Genomic DNA, 16,981 nt, shown 5'->3' with positions numbered 1-16,981 from the left:
ACACCTGGCTCTGGGTTTGGTCCCTCTCATTTCCCTCTGCCCTTATGTAATTCCAAGCAAATAAACTGTAGTCAGCCCTCAAGTGCTCATCATTTCTCCTTTTTGCGCAAGACTCCCCACTAATGCTCTCATCTGGGAAACTCAGCCAACATGACATCCTCCCATCTCTTCTTCAGTTCCTGACTTCTTTGCAAATTCCTATAGAATCACAAAATGAGCAGCCAAAGGCAGCAAGACATCCCCTGTCAAAGTGTCTAAACTTCATAGGTGGGGTTACTGATATTATTGTACAACCCTCTCTTCCTTCCCCATCAGCTGCTTTGGTTAGAGAAATCCCGTTCACAACCACTCTAAGACTAATGTAAGATCTCTAACTGAGTGCACTATAGGCACAGGTAACTTGACTTTCCTGCTTTTAACACTAGAAAAGAATGAATATTCTTTAGATAAAAAAGCAGTATTGTGTACACTTCATCTGGTATGTACCGTAGTCTCCATAATAGAGGGTGCACTGCAGACACAAACATATTAAGACAGGCTCATCATCCTTATATGTATACAAACGTATTCCTATACATACCTCCTCTATTCCTTTGCATATTATCTGTACACTATTTGTAGAGAGCTTAAAAATGTACTAGCTACCTCCACCTCATATGGATATTTTTGATCCTTGCAATGAAGGGCACTTAAAGGTATTTGAAAAAGAAAGAAGATGAAGGAGAAGAAGTCATGACTATCAAAAGGGCAGTCACTCCAGAAAGGTGAATGTGCATCCTCCAAAAGGGGGGGAAATCTAAAATATTATAGAATTAATCTGAAAGGCTCTTACGGTCTTTGTGGCAGAAGTGGATCTCTGGGAGGATTTCAGAGAACAGCCTTTCTGATCTCCTTAGAAAGAGTATTTGGGGTGGAGCATGTAGGAGGTTAAAAGGGAATCACACAAACTGGAGGTCATAGCCAGAATCAGTGGCGTAGGCATGTGGCTGATCTCACATAAGCAAGGTAACAGAGTGGATTAGGGCTAGGGGGAGGATTAGGGAACATGGTTTAAAGCCATGAACAAAACATCAAGGAGTCTCAGTGTAAAATGTGGAAGAAAGGAGATGCAGTCAGGGATCTGAAAATTATGGTCAGCTTTTCATGTGAACACCCTGCTGATACAGGCATGTATGTATTGTATGCTGAGAATCCACATAAGATTCCTACTAAAAATATGGATAGTATCATTTATGTTCTGAGAAGCATCCATACGTACAATGCACACATAGACTCAGATAAAGGCATACATGAATACATGCATGTGTGTGTGTGCACACATATACACTGAATATATGAATTGTTACTCTGGGTATATTTCCCAAGCCCACAGCATGTCATATTAGCCTCATCTCTTTTCAAACTGATGGTAGGGGTTGGGGCGGGGGGGGGGGGGAGAACCAACCATAAGGACTCATTTTATATCACTGAAAGTGGGATAAAGTGCTGTCTCCAGGGGAGAGCATATATTGCCATGGTAACCTGCTCTAGCCCGTCACAGCGGGTATTCCTGGGATAGGAAAATGACACGAGAGGTCGGTCGTGCAGCCGCAGTTTTTTGTGGATTCTGTGATCCCTGCAGTCATGAAACATCTTGGCAGCTGTCCCAGATTTAGAGGTATCTCTCCAGCAACTCAGGAGCAGAGCCAGCAATCACCTTAGCTGGACATGGACTAGGTCATCAGAGTTATTCCTTCCTTTGTTGTTTTCTGATGCCTTTAAGATAATCTGCAGTTCTTTTCTTAGCTGCTGCTGCTGGTTTTGAATGGAAACAATGCTCACTTTCTTTTAATTCATCTCCAAATCTGTCAGCACTGTGAAGGACTTGAGATTCCATCTTGGGAGCAGCAATTCAACCCTCTTCCATCCTACTAGCAAAAAACTACTGGATCCAAAAAGATGGAATAAGCTTCATGTAGAGATGAAGTGGCAGAAAACAATTCCCCATGGAACAATAGGGAGGCCACTGTGGGAAATGTGATTTGACTGTGGCATCTCACTTTATGAGTTATTTGCATTAAGCCAGCATCAAGGCAAGGGACACATTCCAAGAATGGAGGACAGACTCTCTCTCACTATGTACCACGTATGTATTGTAGTTCCTCCAAGTACCAATCAAGTACCCAATTCCACTTCTGCTTTATCCCAGACAGATGGGGCAAAACTAGACTACTAAAGACTCTAGCCAGTTGATGTGTATGTCTGTATTGCTCCTACTACATATATACCCAGCAAATGAGCACTAACATTCTGCCTGCTGGATATACAGCTCCAGCCTTACTGGCTGTATAATCTCCCAAAGGAACTTACCTCTGTAACATACTGGACAGCACAATCATACTTGAAATGGGACTTACGTCAGAGCTGTATATTTATAGATCTCTATTTTATTTGTAAGAAATAATGATGACATGATTGCACAAAACAAATGATATGTGCATGTGTGTTTAGGGGATGAGAGAACTGGGGAAAGAAAATTACAAGAGGAGGAAAGAGAAAAAATCCCCTTCCTCTTCCCATCCTCTATTCTCACCTTTGACGGGTTTCTCTTTGTTGCCAATAACATTTTATTTTCCATGTTGTGAGTTTAATTACAACCTTAACCTTTGTTCTGATTTCTCACTGATATAGCACAGGGTTGGCCCTAATACTTCCAGGTTTAGAAATCCACATCGGATAAGGGCAAGTTTGTGAAGGCACAATGGAGTTTCTTGAGAAAAGTAGAGGATGGATATTGGTTGGTCCCAAAGAAAATGGAGCACTTTGGGACTACAATGGGCTACTGAGAAGCTGCTGAGTGAGCGAAGAATGCAATAAGCTTATCTGGGAAAGGTCCTTGTTAACTTACTGGGAAACTGTGCTTTCAGCTGTGACTGGAAGGTCTGGAACGTACATAATTTAGCATTCTTGAACTAAGATCCTGAAACTTCTAGGATCCCACAGAATGAATGTAAAATGTCTTGCATCTCATCATCTTGTCATATAAAGCTGGCCAAGATCCACATGTTGAGAACACAGGGATTTAAAACATCCTTATTCTTGTACCGCTGCTAGTATGTACTGTAGTACATTATGTAGTACATAATCCTCCTCCTCTCCATTTTATCCTCACAACAACAACCCTGTGAGGTAGGTTGGGCTAAGAGTCTGAAACTCAGGTTGAGCTGAGAGTCTGTGACTGGCCCAAAGTCACCCAGTGAGCTTCCATGGCCGAGTGGGGACTAGAACCCGGATCTCTCGGCTCCCAGTCCAACACTCGAACCACTACACCATGATGGCTCTCCCAGTATACTCCTCCTAGTATGTTTGGCTATACCAGACTACTCCCAGACGTGCATGGACGTGTAACTTACATTAAAGAGAGCACTCAGGAGTTCAGTGATACGACACCATGGTTAGAATTGGGATACACAAGCACACAGGGTGTTTTCACAAATGGCATGAAGAATGCATGTTTCTCAGTGTAGCACTTTGGTACATTGTTGCTACAGGTCTAATATGGGAAATAACTGAAATCAGCAGTGGGCAACTTGTTGGCCCACAAGTCGCCCATCCCTGCTTTAAATAAACATCCCTAACTATCCAGCTGTTAATTCTAATAATCTTACTGAAGCTTGATTCCCTAGACCTGGTTTTAAAAACAGAAGCCCAAGTACCAAAATGAAACAGTCTGGCTCTCCTTTAGGCTTGACCTGTTCAGATTAAAACTGATCAAAAGCTGACTAGAAATGTGAAAATGCTGCAATGTGAACATCCATAATGCATGTGCATGTGACATCATTGCAAAAACCTGCATGAATGAAATTTAGAGATTTCGACATGATTTGTGAAAACTCCTTTTGTGCGCTCCCAGCTATCATCTGTGGCCTGCAAACAGCTAAGGAGAAGCTACCTTAACAAACAAAATGTTATTGGTTGTTGGCAAGAAGCCATCATGAAAGACAATCTATTCTACTAGTAAAGGTGGTATAGACAAGAAATGTGCTTTCCTGTACTGGTAGGTCAATACAGCAACTAAGGAATTTATTTTTTTTGGAACAGTCAGAATGATCCAGGAAAACAGATATAGGCACAGTTCCTGGTGAAAGAGGCAAGAGGGGTGAACAGATGGCATATACAATCCTTTTTCTTTCTGTTAGAATTTAAGGGACAGCAACAAGGTTTTTTTTAAAAACACAGCTGAAGGTATATTATATTTCTGGCTTGTTGTTTTAGAATAATAATAAAGAATGTATTTTCCTATGTATCTCATGTTTTACATTTTATTTGTGAAAATAACCCACTCTCACTCATCTGAAAATATCCTACAGGAATTCCGTGACAGCAAGAGGTTCTTCAACACAGAGTTGACATGTCTCTAAATACACAAGAAACAAAAAGGACCACAGGTGGGGTTGAGACAATTGTTTAATATGAATTAGTTCATACCCCTGTGAATACTGCAACAACCAAGGGGGTGTCTCCAGGAGCAATTAACTCTGAGCTGGCTGTGTTTGGAGGTTGTTAAGGATGTATGATGTTGTGGGCATCCAGCAGCGGACCAAAGCCAGCTCCTTGAAAAATCCGGGTAAGCCACGATTGGCTTCTCCTTCGTTTCCTTCTGTGGTCATGGAGAAACCCCCCAAGAGGGATAGCCAGGTTAGCCTGTTGCAACAAAAACAACTAAAGAGCTTGTAGAATCTTAAAGACCAACAGATTTACCATAGCATCAGCTTTCACAGAGCACACTTCATCAGATGTATGGTTCTCCTCAGCTGGCAGACATACACATGAGAATAGGGGCATCACTGTATACAATGTGTGTGTGTGTGTGTGTGTGTGTGTGTATGTATTATATGTCTGCCAACTGAGGATAACCATGCATCTGACGAAGAGAACTCTAGTCCAGGGAAACTATGCCACATAAATAAAAGTCTTTAAGGTGCTACAAGGCTCAGTGCTTTAAAAAAACCTCCAAGACTTTCTAACCACCTAAGAATCACTAATTTTAATAAAACCTCCAAGACTTTCTAACCACCTAAGAATCACTAATTTAATTTAAATGCAAGACCCTTCATACAGCCATACTCCATTCTGATTTATGTGTCCACAGACATCTAGGCATTCTGACCCTGTCACATCATAGTTACATTGCACCTGCCACTCCCATCCAAAAACTCTGATTTTTAAAGGACTTGTTCTCATCAGATCACTGCTGGAAATCCAGAGCTAGAGCATCCCCTACAGACGACTTTACTTCCAGTGAGGGAGAGCCGACCATCCCTCTAAATAAGTGGTTCCATTGTGAAACTGCTTTTACCATCAAGATATTTCTTGATGTTCATCCAAAATCTACTGTACTGTAACATAAGCACATTAGATCTGGTCCTGCCCTTTGGGGCAACTTAGAACAAGACTCTGCTATCCTTTTCACATGTGCTGCTGGCAAGCTATGTAAAAAGGGTCTCAGGATTTCACTCGATCACCAGCTGAACATGAGTCGAAAGTGTGATGTGGCTGCAAAAAAAAAAAAAAAGCTAATGTAATTAAGCTGTATTAATAGAACCATAGTTTCCAAGTCATGGAAGTTACAGGTCCACTTTCATTCTGCACCAGTCAGGTCTCATCTGGAATACTGTGTCCATTTAAAGTGTGTGCCACACTTTAAGAAAGATATAGATAAATTGGAACAGGTTCAGAGGAGGGCACTGAAGATGATCAGTGGGATCATCACAAGTCCTCCTCCTCACAAGTCCTCCTACTTCCCACCATGTTAGAATGACATGGTAAAATGCATATACAGAATGTGTCCCCCTCCAGAGTGGTACTGTGTAAATCATGCTTTTAAATCTCTCACTTCCAGCATATGGGATTGTTCCTTTCTCCTTTTTTCTTCTTCCTTTCATCATTATCTCTCTCGCTTGCCTCTCCATGAGCAGCTGCTCTTCAGATATTCCTTTCTCTGATCTTCTCAACTGTCACTTTTTAACCGTCACAAACGATTCCAACCCCCACATTCAATCTGCCTTCTAAAAGCGTAGCTCTCCTACACAAGCAGAGGGTCTTCTTTCACCATTCTTTTGCTTGACACAAATCCAGGTCACTTGAAACAGAGACACTATGGAGCCCTTGGTAGGATCCAAATTTAGATGCAAGCTTGAATTTAAATTGGTTAGCCTTTAGGGGTATTGTCAACCGAGGGTGTGAAGCATGTGAGGAAAGCAACATGTATTGACTTAGGAATTGAAACTGTGTTCACTGAGCCAAGTGGTCCTTAATATGGAAAAGTTGGAATCATTTCCAGCATTACAAGGAAGCACTACAGAGACTCCGAGGAGGATGCTTGGCACAGGATAGCCTCATATTGCTCTTCATTTCACTGTATATCACCTGGAAACAATGAAAGCTCAAACCGCACCAGCCTCTCTCACCCTCAGCATTGTGAACTACAAAATTTTATTGTGTGCTGTTTGGTTTTAATTTTTGTGAACCGCCCAGACAGCTTTGGCTATTGGGCGGTATAGAAATAAATAAATAGATAGATAGATAGATATAAAGATAAAGATAAAGATAAAGAAATCAAACAGGTCAGGATCTTCCAGCTGAATTCCCAAAATGAGAATTGTGAACAGTGAATTGTTGTTCACTCCCTTTGCAATATAGTGTTTGCTCCTAGTGTCATTTCCCTAACTTCTGCCACCTCGGTCCACACCTTTGTGGGGAAGACCACATCTCAGTTCAATCCCTGGCATCTCCAGTTAAAAGATTCTTGAGTAGTAGTGCTTGGAAAGTCCTATGGCTGAGGACTTGGAGACCTGCTGCCGATTAGAGTAGACAGTACTGGGCTGGGCTAGACGGACTCATGATCTCACAGATCATAAGGCAGCTCCATATGTTTGGAGAACAGGTAGAACTGTTGTGTTTGATTCAAGGGCACCTCCTCCCACTTTCATTCATTCTTCAAATGCGTCTTTTCAAAAAGCCCTGATAATTGTGTCTTCTATGCAACTCATCAATCCCCACTAGCACACATGCATAATATGTGATCTGCTCCTGTTTTCAGAGTTGACATGCGGGTGCACAAACTCCTGAAACACCACTGCCACTATAAAGCCAGTGCTTAAAAAATACACTGCTATTTTAAAATAGCACACGTTGGTTTCTGAGCAGAAATAAGAAGGAGCTGCCAGAGAGGGTGTGGAACTAATAACAATGTCCAGGGCTTAATAGCACAACCAGAAAATCACATCTCAGTATAATGCACTATGAAAACATTCTTCTGCTTCTGAAGCCTTTGCCAACCAGGTGCCCTCCAGACATGTTGGACTACAACTCCCATCATTCCCAGCCCACCTGGCCATTGGAAATTATGGAAGTTGTAGTCCAATACATTTTGGATGGCATCACTTTGGGGAAGGGTAGATGATATTATGTGGGCCTACGTGACTTAGGCTTTGACAGCTAACCCATACATTCAAAGGACATAGATGTGATGATCTTCCACTTGTCATCATGGCTTCTATGCTTTTCTACCACAGTGAGTAAAAATGTGGAAGCTAACTGAAATGTGCACCTTTATCCTGTTAAAATGAATATCCACACACACATATATTTCTTTCTTCCAAATGCATGGGCAAAAATATGCCACATTTAGACTAGCCATCTCAGAACATACAGTCTGTATTCTCTGACTCAGCATTCAAATCTGTGTCTATCTGCAGAATTTTCTCAGTAAGCAAATGTTCTCTCCAGGGACATAGAGGAGACAAAAAACAATCCATGCATTAGGCCAGGCTTTGCTATATAGAACAGTATGGTTCTAAGCATGAGATATAACCTGCACTCTGTTCCTCAGATTCTAAACAACACATGGTTGGAACTTTCCAGCAATATGCCTACTTGCCTCAGCAAAATACTCCCCAAGCCAATATTCCTCCAAACTCATATTAAACTTCAGGGACATCCAATGAAATGAAATGGCAGTAGATTCAAGATAGACAAAATAATAAATGAATAAATAAAGTTCCAAACACTTTTTGGAATGCATTGGCACAATAATTAGTGATGGTTATTAGCTTAGATGGCTTTAAAAGATAACACAGGTTCATGAAGATCTACCAATAGTTATTAGTCATGATTGCTATATGAAACTTACATCTCCAGAGACACAATATACCTCTGAATGGGTTGCTGGGGAGCAACAAATGGAGAGGGCTATTGCCTTCAGGCCTTACTGGTAAGTTTTCCAGAGGCATCTAATTGGACACTATGGAAAACAAGATGCTAGACTTGATGGACATTTGGTCTGATCCAACAGGGTTCTTATGTTCATATAACACATATGTGCATTTATGTGCAAATTCCCCTCAAACTCTTGACATATATTCCTGTGCATTCAATTATGCTAGCCTTGCCATTCAATACACAAAAAGTTAGCAGCCCACAAAACATTTTACTACTCAGCGGCCTAGTAAACCAAGAAGAATAAGAAAGAAAAATGTTTTTCCTAGGGACAGTGTATCAAAAATCATTAAGAAAATCAGTTTCCGTGCATGGTTGCCTGGAAGCAATTTCTGCTCACCACTAGGTGAATGGCTATTTACAAGCCTGAAATATTACATATTTATATCCACATATTCACAAACCACATTGCCAATCCTTCTGTAGGCCTACATCCCTGCATATATGATAACCAACATGCAGTTTGCCTGCAAAGAAAATACAGACCCACACAAACACACGTTTTCACATTTTTGTGTAAATATCATGCACACATAGAAAATGCACTATTTATATAACCAGAACATAGTATATAGCTTCATGTGGTTAGCACTCATATCCAAATCTATGCCTCCATATGCACCAGGGGCTCAACATGCTGACAATCCAATGAATGTTTAGCTGTGTTGTTACAGCGTCCACTTATGCTACTGATGTGGCTCTCTTCACAGAGGAAATGTACTTTATATACACATTTCAGTAGAGTTGGTACTATACAGGAGTAAATACCAGGGAAAGGAAGGAGAGGAAATTAAAAGTGAAAAGTTGAAAGCCCAGCACATGATTCTTCCTCTATCACATCTGTGAATCCTGGAGCGTGAGAGTAATTGTCTGAAATGAGTCAGACCAAAGGCACAAGGAAACAGTTGCTATAGCAACCATCCTCACTGCTCTAATTCCACTTAGAATTAAAACGATATCAAATAATTTGGGAGCAAAGGGAATGTGGCAAAGTCTATGGATGCCCATCTCAAAATGTGCTACAGTATGTGAGCCTCCTCTGAGCCATAGTCAAGGGCTCCTTTCTCTTCAAGCACAACAACAGAAGCAATCAGAAGACTAACCAGCAAGGACAGCAGTGGAGAGATAACCCTGAGCGAGACAGTGTCTGCTGCGTAGGAGATTAAACCAGCTCCTGGGCTGGAGTCCCAAATTTGGAATGGGCTTCAAGCCAGTGAACTGGAGATATGGATTTCCCAAGAAAATACCCAACAAATATCAAGCAAATCCCAGAAGAATTCATTTTCGGTAAAGCAGCCACATTGGAAGAGTCCCATTCAAGGGAAGCACAGGAACAAGACACAGCAATTAAAATCTAAAGTGCGCCACTGATCCTTTAAGCAAAACAGAGCATTTTGATTTGGGCTTTGCCCTAAAAAAAGGGGATATAACTAACATAATGAACAAAGAAACATACCTTTCCTACACAATGGGGAGGAATGACAAAGGATTCTAACACAGTTATTTTCGTATAAACGTTATCAGCACAGAATAGAAGGACCACAGCAACCTACAACATCCCCCCACCCTTCTCAACAGTTAACAATTAACCTACACGTCCACTTCCCAACAGCACAGGAAAGGTACAAGCCAAAAGGCCGCTTGACAGCTGGGCCTCTGTGCTGGAATTCAGCTGCATTATCATGTAGCTACATTCAGTTAACAGTGCTACCCCACACAGACTGTTGTCTGCACTAATGGCTCCCAACGGTCCAATGCAGAAGGCAGTAGGCAGTAGGAAGAGAGGTAGCAACAAGCCCTTTAAATCAGGAACAGTGAATTTTCTGCACTTGTGCCTTATTGTGGAATATACACAGAACCTTGCAATGGTCTGTGCATATGAAACAGGACTTCTGATTTTTCTTCCTTACAGCACCTCCTCGCGCTTTGTCATAAACTACTTTTGAAACTCACCTGAGCTCAAAAGTAGGATGTCAAGTGCTATGCAAGGCTGTTGTTTGGAGGGAAAAAATAACCCCAGAAGCCCTTCTCCCTGACTGTTGTTTTTAATGCTCAAGTTAATAGAGAACAAGACCCTTTGGTATAAACAAAAAGGTGATTTGGGTAAGAGCAAAACACAATATCCTGATCTCTAGAAATCTGTTGTACCGGGGAGGGAAGGTATATCTATGATGTACTCTGGTTTATGAAGCCATGAAATGCAAATCTTGGTCCTATATACAGCAGCAACCAAAAGCAACACTTTAAAATAAACACATATGTGTGAGCGTGCGCACAGGGGTTTGTTCATGCTTTGAATTATGATTAGATGCCAAGCAAATAATTCATTTCAGAAGGTCCTACAATAAGAGAGACATCATATACACAGACCAGGAAGAGAGCAGAACCCCAGCACAGATTCCAGCGGTTTCACTGGGACTTTAAATCTGTCAGCTGCTGTGATGTAACTACAGCAGTTTCTCCCCAGTGAAGAATAAAGCCCCAGGTTATTGACTCACATGAGAGAACAGTCAGTAGCATTATCTGGAGCCGGGTTAGAAATTCCTGATTATACAACTTCATGTTTGTCATATGTAGAGAGCTGATTTTCCTAGCAAAAGGCTCTAGGCTTATACCACTGGATAGCTTCAATTAACAAAATAGCCTCAATTAAACTATAATTAATAATTATGTCTTAGTTAATGTTTGAACAGTGATCAAAAGCTGTTAGGCACATTATAATAGCTAATGGGGTTCCTAATTCACTAGAAAAGGTACAGTATGGGTTGCAGTAGTGAAAGCTACCCCCATGTGGTTTCCTCCACATTGAAAAGGTCACAACCTACTCAGAGCTAGCATTATGGGAATAATATTCAGTGTTCAGGGGGATACACAGTGGCAAAGGAGAAGCAGTTCTCTTTTCTGTTCTATTCAGAACCTGAAGTAAATATTTGGCTAGCTATTTCAGATCAATATATATGGCACTGAATGTTCCCCACCAACCAGTTCCTTCAGCCTCTATCTCTTCCAGTACACTTCCTACACAATCCTAGGCAAGACACAAGATTCTCCATAGGCCTCTCTCCACCCCTGCTTCTCAAAGCAGCTTCAGATCTTACAACGAAATGCATTTAAGGCTGTACTGGTATCACCAGTCGGTGAATGTCCCCCATGCAAGTGCTGCTTTGGACAAACACATACCATCAATAAAACATACAACTCAGCATTTGGCTATTAGCACTTCCTTGAAATATCTAAGGTCAGCATCAGCTGCTACTTTTTCCTTTAGCCACCTCTTAGCTCTCACCTTCCCAAGTTTTCCCAGAACCTCTGCTTCTCCACTCTTTCATCTCTTGAGCTCTGCCATAGTTTTACCTGCCATTCACCAATCACTACACTACCTTTACAAAACCTCGGATTTCAACAAAACCATTTTAGGGGCACAAAGAAAACACTTATATGAATGCGCCCAAACCATACACTGTACAGGTTTCCTGACATTCACTAAAATCTATGCCAGGTCACAGATTCAAAAACATGAAAGACTGTAAACAGAGCTGAGTTGAACATTTGTAGGTTTCAGTTTTTGCTCTGAAAATGGCCCTTCTGATGAGGTGGAACCTTTCCTTGAAAAAGTAAACAGCAGAGGCTTTTGAGGGGTTATTTTTAAAGCAGAGCAGGTTTTCAGCCTTTCTGCCAAGGCTAACCAGTTTCCCCTTTTAGAGCATACCTGGGAACTCCATGGTGAGATGAGATGAGAATTAACAGTTTTGTGGCTGGGAGCAGGAGTAGTACTGAAAAACTGGCAAAAAGCAGAGATGGTTTGCTGAACACAAAAATTACCCTGAAACTATACATGTGACTTTGTCTCAGGCCTAGTTTGAACAGGATGGGTTCATATAATAATTTTGCCCAGTCAAGTGAGGGGACTTAACCAGTTTCCATAAGAGATCATTTCACGCTGGAAAAAAAGTTTTCCCCATCCTTATTCCCAACGTTGTGCCTCAAGTGTATTGAAATAAGCTCCTACCTGCAGCGATTCCTGTCTTCCCACCCACAGTCACAGCCACAGACGTGCTCACTGTTACCGCCTCAGGCAGACCACCTTCTGTCAAAAAAAGACAAATACAGCCGTTTCAGTACCTGACTCTGTATCTCCTTTATTCCCAGGGAAGAGGGTCTCAGAATCAACTCTTTTCACAAAACTGGAGTACTCGGAAGACTGAGGCCTCACAACAGCAGTTGAGGCGGTAAACCTGTGTCTGGATTGCACTTCTTCAGGCTGTAAGTTCTTGACTGAATGTCCTCCAGAGAAAAAATCCCTGCACTTGGAAAGCCAACATGTCAGGGAGTCAGGTAGGCTAGGCTCTTTCTCCCTGACATCTGTGTTAGGAATGTTTTTCATGTGGAAGTTTTCATTCGTATGTTCCCCCATCTGCAGTCTGAAGTGATACAGCTCAGACTCTGCTTTACTGCCTCAGCTGTTATTTGTCAGAACTAGATCTTAAAAAAAAAAAAATCAGAATTAGCACCATGCATTACTGATCAGGAAAGAACATTACCTCATCACCCATAATTAGCATAAAAGGATTTCCTAATTTTCAAGACTAGAGAATTATATTTATGTCTGCATTTCCCAAACAATATTTCCTACTGAAATATTGAAACAGCAGGCCCATGCATGGTCTTTTGCTAGAAAAATAGGGTTCTGAGAAGTGGGAATGTTCTCGCCTTAAAGAAATAACACAAATATCCTCCTTGGTAATAACTAAAGGGTTCATCGCTTTCCACATTTATGTATAGTGAACTGTCAAATTGCCTGTGGAAACTTATGAGAAATAAAGATTGTGAAGGATTTGAGATATTTATCATATTCACTGGTATAGGACCCTAAATATCCTTAACAGAAAACTACTGAGAGTGTGAACTGTTGTTACTAATGAAATTTCACAGACATAAGTATCACAGGCTTTAGCAGGAAGGGATGTCTATAGGCCCAAGTGGTTGCTAGGGTCAACCATGGAATGTTCATTCAATTGGCCGCAGCTTGTGTAGTTAAAGCCAGCACACTTTCTGGTGGTAGCCACTTTTCCCTTTCTGCATGTATGATCCAAGTCCTCCATGTGAATATCTTCAAGGTGGTACTTACGTGCTTATTAAAAAGGGCTGTTGCAATTGTGGCAAGTGTCACAGGGTATATATGTACTTCTCATTCACCCCCTATTTCCAATATGGAAATGCAAGCAAGCCTGAGGTTGTTCATATGGAGGACTTTTGCTGACAGGGGCTGCATCTATGAACCAATCCAGTGTGACAGCCTGTTGTGCTCCCTGGCCTCTCCATATTTTTCCCTTGTCCCTCCAACAAAATGTTAACTGGTTAGGATTTCCCTCCATGTCTCCAGTAGTTATATTAAATCAGTTTGAAACATTCCTTTGCCAATCAATCTTCAGTTTATCAACAGAGGACCAGAAGTGTTTGAGCTTTGCAATGCACCTGACTTGCCAAAAGAGCAGGCAGAATGAACTGGCTCTGTGAGGGGTGATTGTCAAGAGGTAGTCAAGTAAGTAGTCAGCACACCTAAAAAAAGGATACAGTAGAGCTGGAAGAAGTGCAGAAAAGGTTAACTAAAATGATCAAGGGGCTGGAGCATCTCCTCTTTGAGGGAAGGCTACAACAGCCAAGATTGTTTAGCTTGGAAAAAATGAGGGTAAGGGGAGACATGACAGAGGTCTACAAAAGTATGCATGGTGTGGAGAATGTGGATAAGGAGACATTTTTCTCCCTCTCTCATAATGCTAGAACCTGAGGTCATCCCATTAAGCTGAGTGGTGGGAGATTCAGGACAGATAAAAGGAAGTACTTCTTCACACAGTGCACAGTTAAACTATGGAATTCGCTACCAGAAGATGTAGTGGTGGCCACCAATTTGGATGGCTTTCAAAGGGGGTTAGATACATTCCTGGAGAAGGCTATCAATGGCTACCCGTCCTGATGGCTATGCGCAACCTCCGGTATCAGAGGCAGTATGCCTATGCACACCAGTTGCTGGAGAACATGGGCAGGAGGTGCTATTGCACTTGTGTCCTGCTCATGGGTTCCCAGTCGACAGCTGGTTGGCCACTGTGTGAACAGAATTCTGGACTAAATGGACCCTTGGTCTGATCCAGCATGGCTCTTCTTATGTTCTTAACTGTTTTGTTAGGCCTAAAGGGTCATGAAATTTTGATTAATTGGAGATTTTAGGGAAAGTAATGACAACTCATCTGGGACAGGTGCTGCAGCAGTCAGATTTAACATGGAAGAGGGATACAATCCCTACCAATAATTGGTACACCAGAATAACTATGTTATATTAGAGACTAGCAGATGAGGTATAAAACCTGTTACTACATTGTACCAGTTCAGACTACAGGTGAGGACTCACATGACTGAATGCATCTCTGTATAAAAAAAATCCCTCCACACAGAAAACTGCCAGGAAGATTAGGCTAGAACTTGCTGGAATGCGCTATTTGTTGTTCATAGGTGCATTCAATCATGTCACCACCTACCGGCAGTCTGAACTGGTAGCTGAGAAACAGGTTCACCCCCTCATTTGCTGTTCGAGAGAACCAGGCTTTGGAATCAAGTGTGGGCTAACTTGTTTATATTTCCTTGTACTGTGCAACTGTTCCATTTTCTGTGATAACAGGGACATTCTGAAGGTCAGGATTTCTGATCATATTTTTCTGATTTTTATTCCTTCCCAACATTTTGCCTTACTGAATGTTCTGTCCCAACATAAGGGGTTTCCTTTCTCTTCCCCCACAGTTCCAGCACTTGTCATTGCTTTTTATTCTTGGCTCAATCAGCAGCGCTCAATGTGTCCTGATCATGACTTTGCCGCTTCATTCAATTTTAGCCTCAGGTCTTGTGCAGATTTTTTTAAAAGAAAACCCTGAATTAAGTTGATTTGTGGAAAGGCATTGCACAGACCTAAGGGAGCACTTCTTCATTTCAAGGACTCTTTCTGTATAGCATCCCTATGCCTCAATCATTATCCTTGTGACATTCAAAAATATCCCTCCCTTTCTTTGTGCAACTTTGGGGACAGGCAAAGGACACCCAAACCCTACAGCAGGATGCCATGTGACTTCCTGGTGAGTTATACATATACAGCACAAACCCTAAGGAAATGTGAGCTTTCAGTTCACTCATTGGACATGGTTCTAATTCTAACTTCTGACCTTATCTTTTGCATGTTACCCTCAGGGAAAATAATATAGTAAGAATAATGTGACATTTCCCCCACCCCATGGATATGTATTCTAATATATTGCTTGTGACCACATAGAGCAGGAGTTGAAAATACTCCCATGACCCTCACACCAAGACTGGAGACAGACAAGAGTTTTAAAGTGGTTTGAAGCAGGCAATATTTCCATAGTGTAGTTTTTCTTTTCTTTTCTCCTGATGTCAGCTCTGGTCAAACATGTTTCACAGGTTAAATTCCAAACCACAAAAACCTGCAAAACCTGTTTGCCAGAGGTAAAAGCAGGATGTATGTACACAGCAACCACTGTTGCCTGTGGCCTGCCTTTGCCCACAATTTCTTCTGCTTCTCATCAGTCTCCTCCCAGGTGGATTTAATTCTTGCATCCAATATTCAAATTAAGAGATGTCCTGAGGATATTCTGTACAAAATCTTCTTCTGAGGTTTCTGAAGAAGCAGGCTGTGTAGGTTTTATTAATCTCCATGGACGATTATTCCAAGATAGCATTTTGTACTGAGTGGTGAGATCCCATAGAAAATATTATGAAATGGACCGAGACACTCACCATACCTACACTGATGTTCAACTCTACTGGAGAATGAATGCATGTGTGGCTTTGGACACCCCCATAAATACCTGACATCAGGGCTGCACCAGGCATGCATACTCGCCAATTTGGCTACAAAGCAGGGATGAGGGGGTCTACTTTTATCTCTAAATGGAATCTGACCCTCTCCCGCAGCTTAGAAACTTAGGAGCAGTATACCGAGTCAGCCCATTGGGCTATCTAACCCATTATTGTTAACACTGACTGGCAGTGGCTCTGCAGGGTTTCAGGCAGGAATTTTTCCAACCCTAGCTGCAAATGCTGAATATCGAACCTGCGAAACATGTTCTCCACCACTGAGCCACAGCCCCTCCCTGCGCTCTGCTACTTATTTTTCCCCCTCTCCGCCTAGCTCCAATACCAGCCATGAGCCATCTGGAGAAAAAGACTTTGAACAGTGGAGTGTGGGGAAGTAAGGCGGGGGGAGAAGAGGGTTTCACTCCCATCTGACCCCATGCTCCATTTTTGATAAAAATAGACACACACACCTTCACTTTACAGCTCTCTCTCTCTCTCTCTCTCTCTCAATCTCTCTCAATCTCTCTCTCTCATTAATTAAGTTTATTCACACCAAAGAAAAATGAAGAGTGAACTGTTGCCCTGAAGTAACTATTTTGAGGTAAAGTTTTAGCTAAAGAACAAAGTAGGCTTGAGGTAGCAGCAATACTAAAAGCAGATATTAGGGTTAGGGTTGTTGGAAACTGTAGAAGATGATTATGTTGTTGGTGTTCCTTATTTCATTTATAAAGATAAAAGTAGAATAAAAAGTATTATCAAAAAGAAGCAGAAGCAGATATTAAGGTCTGTATGGTTTAAACATGTCCAGGAATCCCCTGAGAAATTATGAAGGCTTTGAGATCATCAGGAAGTGTGAATACAT

General features: G+C 41.6%; 1 protein-coding gene across 1 annotated transcript in view; it reads right to left on the bottom strand.

Moving 5' to 3' along the window:
- The window catches only part of CACNA2D4 (calcium voltage-gated channel auxiliary subunit alpha2delta 4), a 204,852-nt gene that overhangs the window by 95,187 nt on the left and 92,684 nt on the right, over positions 1–16,981 (bottom strand). Inside the window, exon 27 of the mRNA XM_084809309.1 lies at positions 12,269–12,343. Coding sequence (XP_084665435.1) covers positions 12,269–12,343 — 75 coding nt within the window. The remainder of the gene's footprint in view (positions 1–12,268; positions 12,344–16,981) is intronic.

This window comes from Heloderma suspectum, chromosome 7 (assembly GCF_057233095.1).
Source record: "Heloderma suspectum isolate Gila_16-S chromosome 7, 16-S_ref, whole genome shotgun sequence".
Taxonomy (NCBI): Eukaryota; Metazoa; Chordata; class Lepidosauria; order Squamata; family Helodermatidae; genus Heloderma; species Heloderma suspectum.
This window is presented reverse-complemented; position numbering and strand designations above follow the sequence as displayed.